The sequence below is a fragment of the Schistocerca gregaria genome, chromosome 5, assembly GCF_023897955.1.
Source record: "Schistocerca gregaria isolate iqSchGreg1 chromosome 5, iqSchGreg1.2, whole genome shotgun sequence".
Classification (NCBI taxonomy): domain Eukaryota; kingdom Metazoa; phylum Arthropoda; class Insecta; order Orthoptera; family Acrididae; genus Schistocerca; species Schistocerca gregaria.
In genome coordinates, this window is record NC_064924.1 from 65,604,724 (window position 1) to 65,626,786 (window position 22,063).

Sequence of the window (22,063 nt, forward strand, 5' to 3'; positions counted from 1 at the left end):
CTTTCCCTATTCTATCGAGATGCAGACTATGAGAAGTAAAGTCCCACCTACCAATAGTGTCAACAGGAAACAAACCAGTCCCTGACCCAGCACCAGCCCGAAGCAGTCCATCCAACTCCATATTGACCCTACTCACAGAGCTTTCAACTGGGGTAGATCGTACCGCTTGAAAACAGGCACAAACTCAACATTAGTATGGTTCGTTGCTGATGCTATTTGTACCAGGTCACTCTCAATACTGTAGCCCTGGTTTCTTTCGATACTGTACCCTGCTCCGCCCACTATTACAACATGATCCTCCTTGGTGAAACCTGTACACAAAGATGCTATGCCCTCTATCACTTAGCTGAGAGATGCACTTTTCTTTAAAACGTTTGTGACCTGGTAGCTGGCACCTAATTTTCCTTGCAGAAGTTGGCCCACACCTCTTCCATGACTGATACCTAACAGCAGAATTTTCTTCCTACTTTTTCTGAAGCAACAGGCTTCTTAACTGAATTCTGCTGTGCATCAGCTACATCTACATGAGGCTGTTCATTACTTAACTGTGGTAGCAGGGCAAATATATTTTTGTGCCAACAACGAAACTGTCAGATACTGTCCTCTCTCTGTGGCCCCTGTTCCCTGCTACTGCTTCCCACTTCTCTTCACCCTTCTCCCCCCTTAACCTTATTAGTTCCTCCCTAGCTTTATCTAATTCAGCCTGAAAGGCTCTAATCTTCCCATCCTGTTCTGCTATTTTCATATATACACTCTACAGTCCCTAGGAAGAGTGTCATTTTGTTCCCCAACTTCCATGCCATCAAATTCCCTCCAGTGAAACGATCTGTCAGTAGAGCTATTTAGCATCCCGGAACTAACTTAGCTGCTCCATACTCTAAGTGAAAATACCTCTGGAATACATTGCGCCACATAAAATGATGCTGTGTTATTATTTTGTAATAAGGAATGGCTGAAGGCTGTAATAAGAATCTTATCATAGTGTTTTAAATCTTTTACCTTTTGTAAATATTTCTTTACTTAGTTAAAGACAACGCCCATTCTTTTGCCACAGTGCTAACTACTGAGGCGCGCAAACAAACTATTCAACATCTGCGTTGTTGAGTTGAACGAAACAGAATGAGGGAAGATACACGTAACGGCAATTGCTAATGCTCTTGGACCTTGGTGATTGGAAGTACATGTAAGTGGTAAGCAAAGAGACAGGGACCAGATGACACGAAAAGGAGCCAGTAGGATGCTTCCACAGATCAGTTGACTGGTTGTGCACCGGTGCAAGTTTTCACCATGGAGGTAGAATGACCTCCATGGTTTTCACTGCGTCATGGAATGATAGCTTTCCCTTTGACTTCTCAGCTCAAAGATATTATCGGCAAGACGAAAAACTATTTGTTTACGTTGTACCAGCGGAACACGTGTAGGTTTGTGTACAAACGTAAAAAACATGTTCGATTATGTGTAATACTATAGTGACAGTTTTAGGAGAAGGGGAAAAGGAGAAGTATGATCTTAAATATTCTTTATTTTGTACCCTCGACACGTAACTGCACTGTATCTTCGCGAGAAACTACTATTTACTGATTTATGTATTATTTGCCCTGTGCGCTAAGATTTGTGTTAAGTAATTTAGCAACCTATAAACATGGAAAGATTCAGAGCTGCGCATGTTACAGCGTCGAAGGAGCTAAAGAAACGAAAAGGATTTAAAAATAAAGTAAAGTAAGTATACGTTAGTTTACAGTATTGTCCTTACAGCACCCGTCAAATGAATATGTCGCTAATTTATCTTTTTTTCGACAGAAACTTGCTGTCAGCAAGGGCAGGTAATAATGAATTAACGACACGGGGTAAACTCGAGGCTTCAGGAATGGGCGTGGAACCAGTGGATTTAAGTTCCTGGAGATTGGACCCCAAGAGAATGAAGAAGAACAAGAGTGTGGAGGTTCAGTTTATAACGGATGTCACGTCAAAAATTTTGGAGGCAGCCGATACAGTAACACCACAAAAAGGCATGTCTCCTAGGGATGATACCATTACTTCAGGAAATGAAAGTGAACCAGAAATTGTCACAGAGATAAATACTGACTTATTGAACAACAGTTGTGATCCTTTGCGAAAGAGTGTAAGTGAGAGGAGAGACGTTGAAATACAAGCTACTGCTGCTACTTTATTACTACCGGTCAGTGACATGACTGGGACCATTCAGGATGAAAGTGAAAAACAAGGAGCAGACAGTGCTTCAAAAACATCCGGGAAAAAATTGAGAAACAGGAAAGAGAAGAAAAGAAAGTCGAAAATTACCGAATTTAGTGCCAGTGGACATACAGGCCTAGCCCCTGTCATCTCATCCCAACTGGAGAAAAGTAATGAGAATGACAATTACCCCACTGTTTTTGCTGCAAGTGACAATGCTTTTGTGTCTGATTCAGCAGAGCTTGTCAGTCTACAAGTGCGTAATGTGGATACCAACGAGTGTGTGCCATCATGTGGTACAGGTGTGTGTGATGTTGCACCGTTAATAGTGAAAAGTGAAGGTCAGAATTCAATGGAAGACATTATAGCAGCAAGGCTAGAAAGTGTTTGTAGAACTGGAAAAGGGGGCAGAGATGATGTTGCCAAAATGACACAAAATATGAAGAAAATTCTTTGTTCCCATGAAGAAGTATGTAATGACTCACGTGTTTACACATGTGCTGAAGGCGGTGGTGTGGCTAGTACTCCAGATGACACAAATTGTAGTTTAAGTGTGCCACAAACATTTGTAAGGGAAAAATTTCAATCTTTATCCATTGAAGATACCAATGATTGTGATGTTTCTGTTTTAAGGGATATCTTTCATACGCGCAGCAACACACAATCTATGGTATCTACAGCCAGTGATGTTGACACCTGTGGCACACTAATTGATATTCGTTTTGTGGAAAATGATAGGTTCCTATTGGTAATGAAAAGTGGGGCTTCAGTTTATGTCAGAGGAAAGCTTACAGTTTCTGTAATTGTTGGCTGTGCAGAAATTTTGGGATATAAACTGAAGCCAGGTAATGAACATGAGAAATATACAATCTTTTCACCTCGTGGTGTAAGTCTTTTGTGCATGACCTCATGTGCGTCAAGTAATACATTTGCCAGTGATGACAACCTTTTGACAGTTTGTGCACATAATCAGTTACCTGATAACCTCATTGACTCATTGGAAGAGTCGGACAGTGTGCTTTTATTAGAAAAGGCAGAGAGCAGTGTTGTTGATTATCTGAGTTTGCATCTGCCAAATAAATTATTTCCTAATATTTTATCAGTTGCAAAAACAAAGAAGAAGTATTCATTTGCAGAGAAAAAATTGGACTGTGAGTTATTGCTTGAAAACTCTGAAGAAAATGTGAAACTGTTTTGCAAAAGAGATGACTGGGACAGTTTATCAGATGTGATATTATCCCAAAATTCCTCAAAAGGTATGTACATACATGATTAAATACTTGTTATGCCACATTGTGTAGAAAAAGCTGCAGATGTTGGTTTGAACTGGAATTAACTGATACTGTATGTTTTTGCCAGTTTTCTGGTGAAATCATAAGAAAAGTATTACTGTAATTGAAGTTAAAATCATGTCCTCATACAAGGTTGTAAGAATGCAGTGAAAGAGCAGCAAACAGTTTTTGTAGGAATGAGCTGATGTAATTGTGTCAAATCCTGATGTGACTATAGCCACAGAATGTCCAATGTATTTGCAAAATCTGTGGTCATAACCTCAAAAGTTCATGAGATATTCATCATAACATTAAAAAATAATTTTTGGGTCATCGTGGATAACCCTTTTCGCAGTACAGCATGTTTTTGGGCTTCAGAAACTCAACATCACACTATTAACTTTCTGTCTATCCTAGACTCTCAGCTACACTAATGATCAGTCAGCCAACAAAATATTTACTAAAGAAGAAGAAGAAAAAATGCTAGTTCAGTGTTTAAGGAGTTGGGCATTCTGACTACTGTTTCAGAGTATGTGTATTCCCTCACACTGTTTGTTGTAAATAATATACTGCAGTTCAGAAAGAACAATGATTGTACTTAATTACAGTGCCACAGTACTCAGTGCAAAGGTTATCTGTAGCACAAAAAGAAGTATACCATGCAGCAACTAAAAAGTTTCTCCATGACAACTCCTATTCTGTAGAAGTATTTCTATTATTGTAATATGTAAAAGGTGGTGGGTGGGAATTACTAACCCACATCTGTATATTTAATAATAATAAACAAAACAAAAGCACTAATGGAGGCTCAGCATGTACCCATATTTACAGCCGGCTGGGGTAGCTGTGCGGTTCTAGGCACTACAGTCTGGAACCGAGCGACCGCTACGGTCGGAGGTTCAAATCCTGCCTTGGGCATGGATGTGTGTGATGTCCTTAGGTTGGTTAGGTTTAATTAGTTCTAAGTTCTAGGGGGCAGATGACCTCAGAAGTTAAGTCGCATAGTGCTCAAAGCCATTTGAATCACATTTACGAACTAACCTATGATATGAATGTAAAATGATTCATTCCACACCATTACGATTTATTCGTGCAAAAGATCTATGGAACATACAGCCAACTAAGTAACTAACTGGTTTTACTAACTCACTACCAAGCTATTACGTTGCAACCTGACTACAGTATTGGGATGCCCTAGTAAGAAGATAAAAAATGAGAGGAGTGAGGGTAACCTGTCACCTTACAGGCACTGAATCACCAATAAGTGCATAAGCCAGATTAAAACAGTCCAACAATATCTTCTTTGGAGCTAACAGAATAATTAAACACATGTGTACATACTGTTGGAAGGCTACATTGTCCTGCTACTGCACGTCAGCTGAGGGGGGAAATTGTGTTGGGTGGATTGGGTGAGCGGAAGAAGAGAGGAATGGACGGAAGGGAGGATGGCAGCTGAGAGGAACAGGCAGCAAGGGATCGTAACACTGTTGAATCTGTCCTTGTGCAGGCAAGGTAGTTGCATCTCACATACAGTAAAGTGGTTGTGGAGGAGTGGTAAACAGGAAGAGCGAAAGCAGAAAGAGCATATAGTGGGTGTAGATTGATTGAATGAAGAGCAAGCCACAAGGAAATGGAGGAAGTAATTAACAGAGTTTTAGTTATTATGAATTTTTGGTCTAAGGATGTGTTGGAAGGTTACTTCTCAGCTATGCAGCTCGCAAAAGCTGGTATTGGGGCCCAGACTATAGCTAAGAGTGAAACTGATGTCTCAGTGATGAAGTAGGTCAGTGAGCTCAGTGTACTTAATCTCGGTGACTGCTTTGCAACTCATACTACTTAACACCCTTTACTAGCTAATGAGAATTATTCGTACAACACATCCTTTGATTCTACAGTCCTCCTGCTTCAGTCTCTACTAGTCACAATCCTGCCTACAGTTTTGATGAGGGCCACTGCCAGTTACAGCAGTGTTTCTCTACTGCCCAAATGTTAGCAATGTGACAATTTCATGTACCAGTGAAATGATACTTTAATGTAACCAGTGAGAGGTGAAAAAAGAGGCAGCGCAAGTCTGCCACTGAAATTGATAGTGTTCTCTTCTTTGCTATTGTCCCAATTCCCCCCCCCCCCCCCCCCCCCCCCCAAATATGTCATGAATCACGAGGTTGTGATTAGGTTGGGACTTAATAGCACATCCCAAATAGCTGTGAGTGAAATTACCACCAGTTAAATTTCCAATCTGGATTGTCACATATATTTGAATGTTTGTTCCAAATGTTGGTTGGCTGATTTCTGGGAGGGGACCAAACAGCGAGGTAATCGGTCGCATCGGATTAGGGAAGTACGTTGGCTGTGCCCTTTCAAAGGAACTATCTCGTCATTTGTCTGAAATGATTTAGGGAAATCATGGAAAACCTGAATCAGGATGGCCAGACATGGGTTTCAACTGTTGCCCTACTGAATGCGAGTCCAGTGCGCTAACCATTGTGCCACCTTGATTGGTGTTCTGAATGTTTTACAAGGTTGTGGTATAGAGGCATAGAAGAATGTGACAATATTCCTTAGTATCTTGCTTCGAAACATTTTGTCATTTACTCTCTCGTTGGCTGCATACCATCAGCAGCTGTCACACCCCCTTTCAATTCCTATCATACCTCAAGGTCAGTACTGACAGCATTGCTGCAAGGAACATGAAGTCTGCTACTGGCCCTGATATTGACCTTTACCCCACAACCAAATTCACCTGTGTCCCCATACTCCCGCTAAACTTTGTTAATATATGTTTTTATATTTTGTTAATCCATGTTTTTATATTTATTTATTTGCTCCGTAGACAAAATTCATTGTATGTATCAGGTACTGTACTGTTAATTCCACAGTTTCTGCCACACCACCCCCCCTCCCACTACCCTCGCTCCCCAATTGAATCCTTCACTTCATAGCATGTCACATAAAACTTCCCATGCCTGTGCCAAGGTGAGCTCACTGGTACCACATTTCTGTTCTATTCCTTTGACGTCTTTCAAACTCAGAGGTCATTCTCTCTTCCCTCCACCCTTGTCTCCTTCCTTGTGCCTCTCCACATACATACTGCTTCTTTTTAATGTGCATTTGTTCCGTGTTGGCTCAGGGTAGGCATGATTAGTTTAATGGGCTTGCTGGATGCAGGGACGGAGTGTGTGTATTCCAGATGTCTGCGTGTAATGTTACTCATGTGAAAGAGAGTGGAAGTTTTCTAATTCTTTGCAAATCCTGTCACTGAGGCAGGACTTGGATGCTAGCCTGGTATTCACATAGTGGGATATGAGAAGCTACCTAAAAATCACATTCAGGCTGATAGGCACACTGATCTTCATCGTTAATGCGCTGGCCGGATTTTATCCAGGGCCAACACACCTCCCCGTCCTAGAAGCAGCAGTTTAACATGCACTGCTATCTGTGTAAGTGCCTCTTCATCTACACACGTTCTCTGCAAACCACTGTGTAGTGCATGGCAGAGGTTTTCTTCTCATTCCGACCCAATATGGACTGCGTGAAAAATGACCACGTGATTGCATCTCTGTGTACAAAGGTAGTCCAATTTTGTCTTAGCGGTCCCCACGAGAGTGTTACATAGAAATATTTAGTGTATTCCTAGTTTCTTCATTTACTGTTGGTTCTTGAAGCTTTTGTAATATGGCTTTCACAGGCTAGGTGGTGTCTATCTTGAAGTGTTTACAAGTTCAGGATTTTGAGCATTTCAGGGACACTTTCCTATGGGCCAGTCATTGACATTCATGACACCTTGTTTGTAATGTTCAATATCCTCTGTTAGTCCTATTTGGTACAGGTGTCACAAACATAAGCAATATTTTAGCACAAGCAATCTCAATTATACGCTGACTGCATTTCCCCATTATCCTGCCAATGAACTGAAGTCTACCACTTGCTTTGCCTAAGATTGAGCCTATATTATTTCATATCCCCCCACAGATTTTTGCACCCAGCAATTTTATGAGTTGACATTCCAATTGTGGCTAATTGATAATATAGTCCTAGATATTTGTTTTGTGAATTGCCAATCTTAAACCACTTTGAAATCTTATCTATATATAACTGGATATTTGTACAGTTTTTTCCAGATACTGTCTGCCAGATGTTAATATACAAGGGTCTCTACACACTTCATTAGGGCATGCCCCAAGTGCATTAACAGTGACTCTATATCCAAGATAACATGCTGATCCTCCATACCAAGAAACCCTTCGTCCAGTTTTGTTTGATATTCCACTTGACTGTAGATCTGTTTGTATAGGGAAACACTCAGCATGTTGGCTTGCAAGATGGGGCGATCAGGCAGCTGCATATCAGATCTGTGTGGCACATTAATGACCGTGACTGGTGCACCAGACACCCAGAGAGTGGCTTTCAGGCAGTTCCCCATGCTTTCTTTTAAGCCAAATGATGGGCTTGTTCCCAATTCCCTTCTGAGAAAGTATGATACATAAATAGTTAAAAAATGATCACACACAGAACAGTGTTTACACAGTTCACAGACAGGTGGCGCACAAGTCTTCCCTCCCATGACTGTGATTCTGGGAAGCATGCCTGGCCACAAAATAATATAAAATAATGTTGCCAAATTTTGAATGCAGCAGACCCCGTTCTACACGAGATTAATGCTAACTGGAAGAGCCTGTGTGAGTGTACCTTTGTTGATAAGTGTATTTGTGGCACTGAATCAAATGCTTTTCAGAAATAAAGAAAAAGTATTACATTTTCCTAATTGTCTTTAACTGTTGCTTTCAGAATATCACGTGAGAGAACTGCAAGTTAGGTTTTGCATGATTTTTTTTTTAATCTTTCTTGTTGGTCTGGAGGAAGCACTTCTTTTAAGATATTCTGTTATTTTCGAGCTCGGAATGTGTTCTAGGATTCTGCAACAGAGGGATGTCAGTGAAACTGGACAGTAGGTTTGTGGATCACGTCTGCTACTCATCTTGTAGATGGGCATGACTTATGCTTTCTTCCAATAACAGGAAACAAATTTTTGTTTGATGAATACAGTATATTATGACTAAAAGATGGGTGAACTTAGTTGCAGTTTCGGCATTGAATTTGACCTTTCTTTGTGTTAGTGATTTCATCTGTTTCTCGGTATTACCAACACTGATATCTATGACACGATTTTGCAGTGGTGTAAGTATTAAGCTGGGACAGTAGCCATGTATCTTCCTTTGCAAAAATATACACACACAATCAGAATTTCTGAGAATTTGATGAGAGGTCTTTCTATAAGATTCTGATATAATAGTTGTTGAAGGCTTCAGAAATTGCCCTTTTCTCAGCAGAATATGTTTAATTCTGTGTCTGTCTAGAGCCTAATACTTTTGCTTTACAGTCATTCAGTTGTTACTGTTTCTTTAAAGGTTCCTTTACTGTGATCATGTACCATGGAGGATCCCACCTGCCATGAACTGTTGCACGTTGTCTATGCTGTATGTGTGAGCTGTTCTTCAAAACTTGTGCCACAGTTCCTTTATGTGCTCCTGCCCACAGATAAATGTTTTGAATTCCTCTATAAGATGACATGACTGGATCTTTATCCAGCTTACTGAACATGTAAATCATCCCTCTAGTTTTAGCTGGTCTTTAGAGTTTGACAATCATTGTTGCCTCACTTGCTTCATGATCACTGACAACAGATGCAGTGTGGATGTCCTCAAAGAACTCAGGTCTGTTTGTTGACATTAGATGTAATATATTTCTATCATGAGCGCTCTTCCAAGTTATTGGATGTAAGTAGTTTTCCAAGAAGCATTGGGTAGTGTTTTGCAGGGTGTCTTGTCAAAACCATAACTTACAAACTTGTAATTATTCCAGTCAGGTGTCAGATGATTAATCTCCTCCAGCGAATGCAGTATGTTGGGTAATATACGTACTCACAACCTGGGGTTTTCTTGTACTGGTGCGACAAATTGATCTGTGACATTGTGTGAGACGTGTGTTAGGTTGGAAGGTTAGTCTGGTGGTCGATAGAAGGAACCATTTATAAGTCTATGCCCACTCTTGTTACCAAGTCTTGCTCCAACAATCTTACATGCAGGTTCAATTTCTTGTTTGCTAAATTTGAGTTTCATGTCTGTTGTAAAAACTGCACTACCTTGATTGCCAACTAGCCTATTATTCACACTTTAATTTGCTCACAAAAAGTTTGCTGCTGTCAATTAAGCCAGATTTCTATACCTAGCATTATATGAGTTCTACTGCTTTCAGGAGCACTTAACAATCCGAAATTTGTTGCAAATGCTTCAGAAATTGCTCACTAAGATTAATAGTCCCATCTGTGACATACTTCTTTTTGTCTCACACTGATACTTCAGAGTTTAGTGCTGCTATCATTATCTGTACTGGGCTATCTCTCTAATCTTAAAAAAGAAACAAAATAAATCTTCTGTGCATCCTGCACACAGTTAGCTTCTAGTTAGCAGTCACTAACATACTGCATATTCTGGTGTATTTAAGAGGGACGTACAGTTCTCAGATCTGTGACCTGTGACAGAAATCAAGAAAGTCACAGCCACATCTTATCACAGAAGTCTCTGGTTCAAGCATTCCACATGTTTCGGTGTCAGTCCACCACCCAACCTCTCATTATTTGTGTACCTTTCAACGTAATGTGTTCATTGGTCAATACTACAGATCACTCTTGTCACCACAGCCTTCATTCCAAAAACAAAGAAAACTTTACTGGTAAGGGCACAGTTTGAGGCAACCTTTCATGGCTCAACATAACTACAAATAACCTGTGAAGAATATCAAATGGTTTTAATTTTGGGGTTAAAAATGCATTGCCTATTTTCTCATCTAGCTCTGGCAGCATAAAACTACCCTTCTATTGACTGTGCAGAACAGACACTTTGCTAACCTACAGGCAATACAGGATATGTGTCTTGGGTGGCACTGCTTCTGTTCTAGGCCTTATCCCCGCTTTAAGAGTGCACTATTCCATACTGAATTCATTTGATTTTTGAACTTGCTACTATTTATGACAAATAAATAAAGAAATCTCTGCATGTAATATCGAATATTCATTAGAAATTGCAATAAATAAATAAATATGTGGTTGGGTTGACCATAACATTCATCATGCTTAGATAGCTTGCCCCAGGTTTCATTTAATGTTTTTGTGCTTATTTCCAGTGAAAAGCTTAAGACTCAGAATCATTGTTAGAATTCCACTGCAGTTACTCACCAGAAAATATTCATACAACTTGCATCATGTTTTTTGGTGAAAATTAATCTTCCACATTTGGTCTGATTTATTTGTAGTTCTTTCAGTTTTTATTAAAGAATGCTAATTGTGATTATGCCTGCATATACACCTGCATCTACATAGATACTTCACAAACCACAGTACGGTGTATGGCGAATGGTACCCTGTACCACTACTAGTTATTTCCTTTCCTGTTCCACTCACAAATAGAGTGAGCAAAAAATGACTGCCTATATGCCTCCGTATGAGCCCTAATTTCTCGAATCTTATCTTTGTGGTCCTGACATGCAGGGTAAGTTGGTAGCAGCAGAATCTTTTCGGCACCCAGCTTCAAATGTTGGTTCTCTAAATTTTCTTGAAAGAATGTCGCCTTCCTTCCAGGGATTCCCATTTGAGTTCCTGAAGCATCTCTGTAACACTTGTGTGTTGTTCAAGCCCACTGGTAACAAATCTGGCAGCCCACCTCTGAAAAACTTCAACGTCCTTCACCAATCTGACCAGGTACAGATCCCAAGCACTCAAGCAGTATTCAAGAATAGCTGACACCTGTGTCCTGCATATGGTCTCCTTTATAGATGAACCACACATTCCTAAAATTCACCCAATAAACTAAAGTTGACCATTGGTCTTCCCTACCACAGTCCTCACATGCTCATTCCATTTCCTATTGCTTTGCAGCATTACAGCCATATATCTAAATGACGCGACTGTGTCAAGTAGTACACTACTAATGCCATGTCTGAACTTTACAGGTTTGTTTCTTCTACTGATCTGCATTAACTTACACTTTCACACATTTAGAGGTAGCTGCCATTCATCACACCAACTGGAAATTTTGTCTATGTCATCCTGTATCTTCCTACAGGTTCCCAACTTTGACACTTTACCGTACACAACAGTGTCATCAGGAAACAACTGCAGATTGCTGCCCATCTCATATGCCAAATCATTTATGTATATAGAGAACAACTTCAGTCGTATCGCACTTTCCTGGGGTACTCCTGACATACCCTTGCCTCTGTTAAACACTTGCTGTTGAGGACAACACACAGGGTTCTGTTACTTAAGAGTCTTCAAATGACTCTCTTATCTGTGAACTCATTCCATATTCTTGTAACTTCATTGGCAGCCTGTAGTGGGATACCATGTCAAATGATTTCCATAAATATAGAAATATGGAATAGACCTGTTGCGCTTCATCTATAGTTCACTGTATATCATGTGAGAGAAGAGTAAGCTGAATTTTGTACGAGCGATGCTTTCTGAAGCCATGTTGATCCTTGGACATTAGCTTCTCAGTCGCAAGAAAATTTATTATATTTGAACTGAGAATATGTTCAAGAATTCTGCAGCAGACCGAACATAGGGGGGCTATTGGTCTGTAATTTTGTGGGTCTGTTCTTTTATCCTCCTCATATACAGGAGTCACTTGCACTTTTTTCCAGTTGCATGGAACTTAATGCTGGGTGAGAGATTCACAATAAATGCAAGATTCGCAATAAGTGCAGTCCGGACCTGGTGACTTATTTGTTTTCAAATCTTGCAGTTTTTTTCTCTGTGCCAGAGATGCTTATTACTATGTCATCCATACGGGAATCTGTCCTATGGTCAAATGAAAGTATGTTTGTATGATTCTCCTGCATGAATTGTTTCTTGAGTGCAAAATTTAATACTTTGGCTTTCATTTTGCTATCTTCAACTGCCACACCAGACTGGTCAACAAACAGACGCACTTGGCAAATTTACATAGGACCAGAATTTTCTCTCGTTCTCTGCTATATCTTTTGCTAAAGTTAACAGCAGTAGTTATTGTTGCTTTAGGCACAGATCTTTTCACAGATGCATAGATCTCTACAAATCTTTGCTTTCCATCAATTGTGTGTTCCCTTTTGAACTGAGAGGGCAACAGCCTCTGCTTACTCAGCATCTTCTGAATTCCATTATTAAACTGTGGTGGATTTTTGCCATTCTTTATCTACTTACTAGGCACATAACCCTCCAGACAATGATTTACAATTTACTTGAACTTTGCCCGTAATCCCTCTATGTCCATCTCACTGGAGCTAAGCGATATCTGTTTACTAAGTGAGATGCTAACAAATGCTTATCTGCTCCATATAGCAGAAACACACTCCTAGCCTTCTTGACTGACTTATTAACTTTTGTAACAATAATTAAATAGATTATATAATGGTAAGGCAGAGATTTAGGAATCAGGTTTTAAATTGTAGGACATTTCCAGGGGCAGATGTGGACTCTGACCACAATCTATTGGTTATGACCTGTAGGTTAAACCTGAAGAAACTGCAAAATGGTGGGAATTTAAGGACATGGGATCTGGATAAGCTGAAAGAACCAGAGGTTGTACTGAGTTTCAAGGAGAGCATAAGGGAACAATTGACAGGAATGGGGGAAAGAAACACAGTAGAAGAAGAATGGGTAGCTCTGAGGGATGAAGTCGTGAAGGCAGCAGAGGATAAAGTAGGTAAAAAGACGAGGGCTGCTAGAAACCCTTGGGTAACAGAAGAAATATTGAATTTAATTGATGAAAGGAGAAAATATAAAAATGCAGTAAATGAAGCAGTCAAAAAGGAATACAAACGTCTCAAAAATGAGATCAACAGGAAGTGCAAAATGGCTAAGCAGGAATGGCTAGAGGACAAATGTAAGGATGTAGAAGCTTATCTCACTAGGGGTAAGAGATGGCAACCCAGTTCTAAGCAAAGAAGGGAAGGCAGAAAGGTGGAAAGAGTATATAGAAGGTTTATACAAGGGCGATGTACTTGAGGACAATATTATGGAAATGGAAGAGGATGTAGATGAAGACAAAATGTGAGATAAGATACTGCGTGAAGAGTTTGACAGAGCACTTAAAGACCTGAATCGAAACAAGGCCCCCGGAGTAGATAACATTCCATTAGAACTACTGACGGCCTTTGGAGAGCCAGTCATGACAAAACTCTTCCAGCTGGTGAGCAAGATGTATGAGACAGGCGAAATACCCTCAGACTTCAAGAAGAATATAATAATTCCAATCCCAAAGAAAGCAGGTGTTGACAGATGTGAAAGTTACCAACTATCAGTTTAATAAGTCACAGCTGCAAAATACTAATGCGAATTCTTTACAGACAAATGGAAAAACTGGTAGATGCAGACCTTGGGGAGGATCAGTTTGGATTCCGTAGAAATGTTGGAACACGTGAGGCAATACTGACCTTACGACTTATCTTAGAAGAAAGATTAAGAAAAGGCAAACCTACGTTTCTAGCATTTGTAGACTTAGAGAAAGCTTTTGACAATGTTAACTGGAATACTCTCTTTCAAATTCTGAAGGTGGCAGGGGTAAAATATAGCGAGCTGGTTTGTACAGAAACCAGATGGCAGTCATAAGAGTCGAGGGGCATCAAAGGGAAGCAGTGGTTTGGAAGGGAGTGAGACAGGGTTGTAGCCTCTCCCCGATGCTATTCAATCTGTATATTGAGCAAGCAGTAAAATAAACAAAAGAAAAATTTGGAGTAGGTATTAAAATTCATGGAGAAGAAGTAAAAACTTTGAGGTTCGCCGATGACATTGTAATTCTGTCAGAGACGGCAAAGGACTTGGAAGAGCAGTTGAACGGAATGGACAGTGTCTTGAAAGGAGGATATAAGATGAACATCAACAAAAGCAAAACGAGGATAATGGAATGCAGTCAAATTAAATCGGGTGATGCTGAGGGAATTAGATTAGGAAATGAGACACTTAAAGTAGTAAAGGAGTTTTGCTATTTAGGAAGTAAAATAACTGATGATGGTCGAAGTAGAGAGGATATAAAATGTAGACTGGCAATGGCAAGGAAAGCGTTTCTGAAGAAGAGAAAGTTGTTAACATCAAATATAGATTTATGTATCAGGAAGTCGTTTCTGAAAGTATTTGTTTGGAGTGTAGCCATGTATGGAAGTGAAACATGGACGATAACTAGTTTGGACAAGAAGAGAATAGAAGCTTTCGAAATGTGGTGCTGCAGAAGAATGCTGAAGATAAGGTGGATAGATCACGTAACTAATGAGGAGGTATTGAATAGGATTGGGGAGAAGAGAAGTTTGTGGCACAACTTGACTAGAAGAAGGGATCGGTTGGTAGGACATGTTTTGAGGCATCAAGGGATCACAAATTTAGCATTGGAGGGCAGCGTGGAGGGTAAAAATCGTAGAGGGAGACCAAGAGATGAATACACTAAGCAGATTCAGAAGGATGTAGGTTGCAGTAGGTACTGGGAGATCAAGAAGCTTGCACAGGATAGAGTAGCATGGAGAGCTGCATCAAACCAGTCTCAGGACTGAAGACAACAACAGCAATTGTTATGACGACATGACCGCTAATCCCCGTTTCTATACTGACATTCTTGATGAGATCTGGCCTAATTGCAGCTACAAGGTGCAAGACATTTGCATTGTGTGTGGGTTGCTGAGCTAGCTGCCCAAGACTGTTTTCAGAAAACCTGTTCAAAAACATTTCACATGACTGTCTGTACCCCCACAATGAATCCATTGATGTCCCAGTCTATACTTGGTAGGTATGATCTAGGTATTTATGCACTACTGACCATAGACTTTCTTTGAATGACTCTAGAACTGTCGCAGCGGAATCTTGGTTTCACCTGTAACTATCATACATGATCAGAAAACTTCAGTCACACTCCACTTGAACCTCAGTAGAAACAATGTTTTTGTCAGTTGCAATCAATACTCCTCCTCCTATGTCCTCTAATCTATTGTTCCAATATACATTCCACAACTGGCGTTTTCAGCCAGCTCTCAATCCCAAGAATAATTTGAGCATGAAAGCTTTGCTGCAGGGTAGTAAATTCGGGAACTTATTTATGAATACCTTGACAGTTTACTGATAAACTTTGATGGTTGAAGTGTGTTTACTCTGGACGCCATCTGACTTCCTTTGCTGCACATAGACTTGTGAGTGTTCATCAGAGTACCTCAAACTACCATCAAGCCTAAAAAATACCATGTGCACTCCACAATTACTGTGCCACCCGAGTAGCTGCTTCCTTCATGTAGTGCAGCCCTGACCAATCAAGGGGAGTCCTACAAATCCTCACTTGATAACACAGGTCTAGAAATCTTCAATGAAGACCGCCACGGAGCCAATGATGTCTTGAGCTGAGACCTGCCACACAGCTCCAAACCAGAGGACCCCAATCAACAGTGGGACATTGATGCAAATTGTGAGTGGTGATTGCACCCTGCCAGCCACCTGTATAAACTGGTCTTACAACCCATGCGACAAGTGCCATTGGTGCCGACATGAGCCACAACGTGCAGTTGACTGCATGCTGCTTGCTTGATAGCCACAGGCAATGCCACCTCCACATCTCGGATGAGGCCCCCTGGTAGACATACTGAGCACACATTGACATTTTTTCCAGTCCTGAATGCTGTCTGTCTAAGTGGCTCCTTAATACGCCTAATGTTGGAGCTCAGACTCTGTTGAAGCAGCGGCCACATGTCCATTTGCTACACTCCACTCACCCTGCGGTGAGGGTGGATCAGCCGTGTTGGGTACACTAGGAGGTGTCTTGGCAACAGAGCCTTTGGGCAAAATAAGTGACACCTGAGGTGTCCCATGCGACACTCCAGATTCTCCACCATTGTTACACCCTGAGGCAGCAGCCGGAAGGTGACTGACCATTGCCAAAAGTGCATTCAGTTGTCTGTGAACTCTGGCCAGGTAATCCTGTGTTTGCTTACAGCGTGCACAAATCGTAACCATTCTAGCAAGACTGAGGAAGTAAACTATAAAAACAGACAGAATCTTGGGTATACAACTTGCCACCCTCCTGATGTGTTGCAAGTGAATGTGATGGGTTAATAAGCCATGGTGTTGGCTGTTCACTGAGCAACTACTGCGAATTTACCATTACAAAAACGTGAGATTGAACCTCTTAAACAGAACAACATTCATGAAATGTAATAAATATACTATGGGGAAAGGCAGAAAAAGGTAAACACTTAACTTGCTGATCTGTAGATTTATAACAGCTGAGAGCTGCAGCCTGACTGATGATTGTGTTGTTGATTCATTTGAACCTGGTTCCTGTACCCAAGTTTTGTTCTCCCTCTAAAGTTTTAGCTCTCCACTCAACCATCTGTTGGTGCTTTAGGAAGTGTCCTGTCTCCTTATCCCTTCTTTCAGTTAAATTTATCCACACAGCTGTCTTCTCAGCAGTTTGATTCATAATCTTTTCATTCTAATCTTCAACTTTCTTCCATAACAACAAATTTCAAAATCTTCTCCTGTCTTCTTGTTTGTGCTGTTTATAATTGATGTTCCATTTCCGTATAAGGCTACACTCCAAATATTTTAAGAAAAGACTTCCTAACAGTTAAATTAATACAACTAAAACTAACATCAACCTGAAGGTTGTTTTGAACACTGCAGTGCTTCACTGAACATCATCCTGCTGGAAGTGATAATGCCATTGCCTTCCTCTATCCCTTACTGACTTATGGAGCCAGTTACAGGAGGACCTACAGTTTAAAATGCCACTGAACCATGGGGGTCAACAGAGGCGTCCGATCCCACCCGTTGGCTTAGACCCGTGATGTAAGGGTGTTGTGTTGTGGGCATGAAGGCGCAGAGTTTAATTTGTGAGTGTGTTGTGTTTGCAGATGTCGTCTTGTTGTGGTTGGTGCTGTCCTCTGGTGGTGTGTGTATGGTCCACGTGTTATGTGGTGTATTGGTTCATTTGGGTGTGCTTGAAGTGTGCATTTATCGCTCGTGACTGTTATAGGAGAACAGAGATTAGTGGCAGTGAGTTAAGAATTAAGTTTCCATTGTGTTTATGTTATAGCGGTGTCTTTTGATATTATTGGTTTGCTGTTTGTCGCACGTTAAGTCATTTAATTCAATTTGAGGCTTCTTTTGTGAGGTATGGATATGACTTCTAAGTATAATAGTGTGCGTCTGCAGGCTGAAATGGGAGACATCATGTCCTTCATTATGTTTCTGCAACTTTTTGGGCTTGTGATGGAGATAGTGAAATGCGGTGTATGCAAGCTGTTTATGCGAGTTGGGGTTAGTGTGTAGCACCTGAACTTTTTTTTTTTTTTGGTAAGTAGTAGTTTTTTTGGGTCTATTGTTCACGTGTTATGATGTTCAGTGGGGTTTTTATGTGTGCTGGGTTGGTGATATTTACTGCGTGTGTTGGTAGTTAATGTTTTGGTACCGGCACTTGTGTTTGATTTATGTACCTTAGAGGAAGTGCTCGATTTCAATTTTTTTGGTATTGTCAGTTGCATCTTAACTGTATAGGTCATGGGAAGTGACTGATTCCAATTTGTCATCGTAGCTATGCGTGTTTTGGTATCGTGAGCTGTTGTCAACCTGTATAGGTCAAGGGAAGTGTTAGATTCCAATGAGTCATTGTTATGTGTCTTAGTATTGTGAGTTGCTGTTGACCTATATAGGTCAAAGGAAGTGTCAGATTCCAGTTGTCATCGTAGCTATGTGTGTTGTGATCTCGTGAGTTGCTGTTGACCTATATAGGTCAAGGGAAGCGTCCGATTCCAATGTGTCATCGTAGCTATGTGTGCTTCGGTATCGTGAGCTACTGTTGACCTATATAGGTCAAGGGAAGTGTCCAATTCCAATTTTTGTTGGTTTAGGTGTTGGTTTTGTGGTATTGATAGTTGTGGTGTGATTATAATGTTTGGAGTAGTTGGTTTCTTAATGTGTGCTATCGACAATTGCGGCTGAGCTATGTAGGTGAAGGGAAGTGACCGATTCCTGTTGATATTGTAAGTGTAGTGGAATTTGGGAATTTGTGGTGTTTTTATGTTGTCATTTTGTGTGGTTTGGGATCATGGTGTGTGTCTGTATGTGTTTATATTTAGTTTGTCCCCACCAAAAATCTCCCAGTTTCCCACACCTGTCCCACTAGTTTAATTATATTTTTGGAGAGAGATGTACTTGTTGGTTTGTATGTATTTTCGTGTTTGTTGTCGTTTATGTAATGATGTCATAGGTGCCATATTGGAGACGCCGAGAATGGTTGTTTCCGCCATATTGGTGACGTCATGGGCAAAGCAGATGGGTAGAATTGGACTCTTTTGTAATCCCGAACCACGATGCACATTGGCATTTTTCACATTAACAAACATTTTCATAGGTGACCTGCAAAAATCCTGGAACTAACCAAGGGTCGAACCCCACACTTTTAGATATATAATCTTGCACTTAACTACTGAGCCATCAAAGCACAAACTTATGTTAAATATTAAAAAAAAAACCTTTTTCAGAAAATCTTTTCACATTATTCCCAGTTTACATTTTATACCGTGTTGACTTCTGCCGCCATCAATTTTTTTAAATTTTGTCGCTCAAATAGAAAAACTCCTTTATTGCTTTTAGTGTCTCATTTCCTAATCTAATTCAGCCATCATCACTTGACGTAATATGGCTACATTTCTGTGCTCATGTTGATGTTCACCATGAACTTTACTTCCTTTGTCTAATTTCTGCTTTGAGTCTTTACTGTGTGAATCATGTAAAGATTGAATATGAGGGATAAGGTATAACCTTGTCCTGCTCCTTTCTTGACTGCTACATTCCTTTCATGCCTTTTGTCTCTTATAACCACAGTCTGGTTTCTGTACAAGTTGTAAATAACCTTTCACTCAATGTTTTCTATCCCTGCTGTCTAAACCAAGGTTGCACTCAATTTCTAATAACTTTGTGCCATTAATGGTATTTCAAACCTGGTCACGTAGCCAGTGATAATTATATTTTTATATGTTAAGGCTAACTTTCTCTCATCTGAAGAACTATGAGTTAATGGAATTATCCTGCAAAAGCAACAATAATTTATGTAGTTTGTTGGTGGCCTCAGATCATGCAAATAAATTCTTTTATGATTTCAACTATGAACAAAGTTCTGGGATACAGCAATGTGTACCAGAAGCCCAATGTTCAATGAACTCTCATATGTACCTATAGAAGTACAAACTTTAGGCCGTCTAAAATTTAACATTATTGTTGTACAGCCCATAATTAAATTATAACACCATATGATGAATGAGATTTAGTTCCTGGCTAAAACAAAAGCACTTAAAATGCAAGACACAACATTTCTTAGAAAAAAGAAATGCATACATGTGCAAAGGAATAAAAGACTGTGTACTGGTCAGAAGTGGCAAAGATAATTTATTTTATTTATATAGCCATCCGTGAAAAATAGAAATTGTATGTATGTTATCAACACATAAATACAGACATAAAGATACATAAACATGCTCATTACCAAAATAAATATATACATACATTTCTTGTCTTACTGCGTTACTGTCTTTGGACATTGCATTTAACTGTTCTATTGAACATAATGTCAAGTGCCTCTAATTGCAGTAATTAATCATTAGCACAGTTGTCAACAAAATTTACCCATCAGTTTAGGTAATCCTTTACAGTGTAAAAACACTTTTATAGCAAATAAATTTTTAGGGTATTGCTGAAGGCATGCATTTCACTTTTGTCTTTGATCTCTTGTGGTAGTTTATTGTATAGTTTAATTCCATTATACAGCACACAATTTTGTGTTTTTTTCTATTGAGATGTAAGTAATGGCCGTATCTGGTTCCATGTTCATGTAGAGACCTGTTCACTGGGTACTGATCAGTGTTGTTTTTTAATATGGATCACTGTTTGCAAAATTTACTCATATGGAATAGTCAAAATTCCCATAGATTTAAACAGGTGAGTGCAGTGAGTTCTCTTGCTGATTTTTGTCATTTGTTCCCCGAATATTATCCCATCACTCATCACAGGATGAACATATGCAAAATATGTTGTTCTGGTGCATTAGCTACTACACACAAAATTTATTTTTCTCAGTGCAAAGTATGCTGAAGCTATTCATTTCCTGAGGGCATTAACATGTCCAGTCCATTTTAGTCGTGTGCCGACATGTATCCTTAGAAATTTTGTTTGTGATACACATTCTGTGAGCTCATCGTTCACTTTTAAAGAGTTATTTTTGGTTTTTCTGCTTATATGGAAACTAATACTGTGTTTTTTTTATATTCAAAGTTAATTTGTTGTTGTCTAGCCATCTGATATGTGCCTGAGTGTTTCTTCAGAGTTGTCCTTTAGTACACGTAATGATGTTTCACTAATTAGAATCTTACTGTCATCAGCAAACAATACTGTTTCACCATGTTTGACACACTGGGGAAAATTGTTGATATATATCACAAATAGTATTGGACCAAGCACGCTTCCTTGGGGCTACAATATTAAGATACTCCGTGACAGAAAGGTGTGGTTTGTTTGAGAGATCTCTACCCCAATTATTTGCTACCCCTCTTATTCCTAGAGCTTCCAGTTTATTTAACAAAAGTGTGTAATCTGCTGTGTCAAAGACTTTATTGAAGTCAAGTGCTTTCAGAACAACATTGGTAAAATGAGCCATTGCTGATTGTGTGCTTTTATAAGGTCTGAACCCAAACTCGTCTTTACACAGAAGATTGCACTTTGTTAGGTATCTCATGAGTCTGATTTTCATTATGGTTTCCACTACTTTTGAAAATGATAACAGTAAAGGGAAGAGCCAATAATTTTGTGTATTTTTGGGGTCTCCTTTCTTATGCAGGGGCAGGACCATCACACGCTTTATTGCCTATTGGGAACAACCCGTGGTGAATGATTCATTCATGATACTGCCTATACAGTCCTTCAGCAAGCACACAGGCACTTTGTCAATATCTTTTATTTTTTTGGTTCTGAACAACATTGCTTATTTCTTCTTAAGTGGTGACTTGCAGCATCATTGTGTTTGGAATATAGTTCAGTGTTTGTACAGGCTTATTTGTCAAACTTGCATTGTAGCTGGGTAGCTATGTTACTGAAATATTGATTTGCAAAGTTTGCAATTTTTGTTTGGATCATGTGTTGTGGCACCATTGTATTGTGTCTGTATTATTACCTGTTTGTCTTTTTTCTATTTGTCTCCTGTTTGGTGACATTCCAGGCTGCTTTTATTTTGTTTTCTCCCTTTTCTATAATTTTTGTCATTTTGAGGCCATTTTACTGTTATTAACACTGTTGTATATGTATTTTTGTATGGATGATAGTATTTTTAAAATGCAGTAACATTTTGGTTGTTTTTTATGCTGCTGAGGTGTTCAAGTGTTACATAGGATTTTCCTTGTCCTGTTGGTCACCCAGTTACTGTTGTTTTGTGTTTTAGCAACTCGTAATACTTTTGGGAACGCTTCTTCAAACCCAAATTTAAATTTTGATAGAAACTGAAAACTTCCTATATGTGCTAGTTTCCAAGTACACTTCTTCCCAT

The 22,063-nt window shown here is 39.7% G+C and overlaps 1 protein-coding gene across 1 annotated transcript in view; it reads left to right on the forward strand.

Annotated features, from left to right (window-relative positions):
- The first annotated feature begins 1,236 nt into the window (after nucleotides 1–1,236).
- Nucleotides 1,237–22,063, forward strand: part of LOC126271882 (polynucleotide 5'-hydroxyl-kinase NOL9) — a 63,422-nt gene continuing 42,595 nt past the window's right edge. The window contains exons 1-2 of the mRNA XM_049974235.1: nucleotides 1,237–1,719; nucleotides 1,801–3,449. Of these exons, the coding sequence (XP_049830192.1) occupies nucleotides 1,643–1,719; nucleotides 1,801–3,449 (1,726 nt within the window). The 5' untranslated portion in view covers nucleotides 1,237–1,642. The remainder of the gene's footprint in view (nucleotides 1,720–1,800; nucleotides 3,450–22,063) is intronic.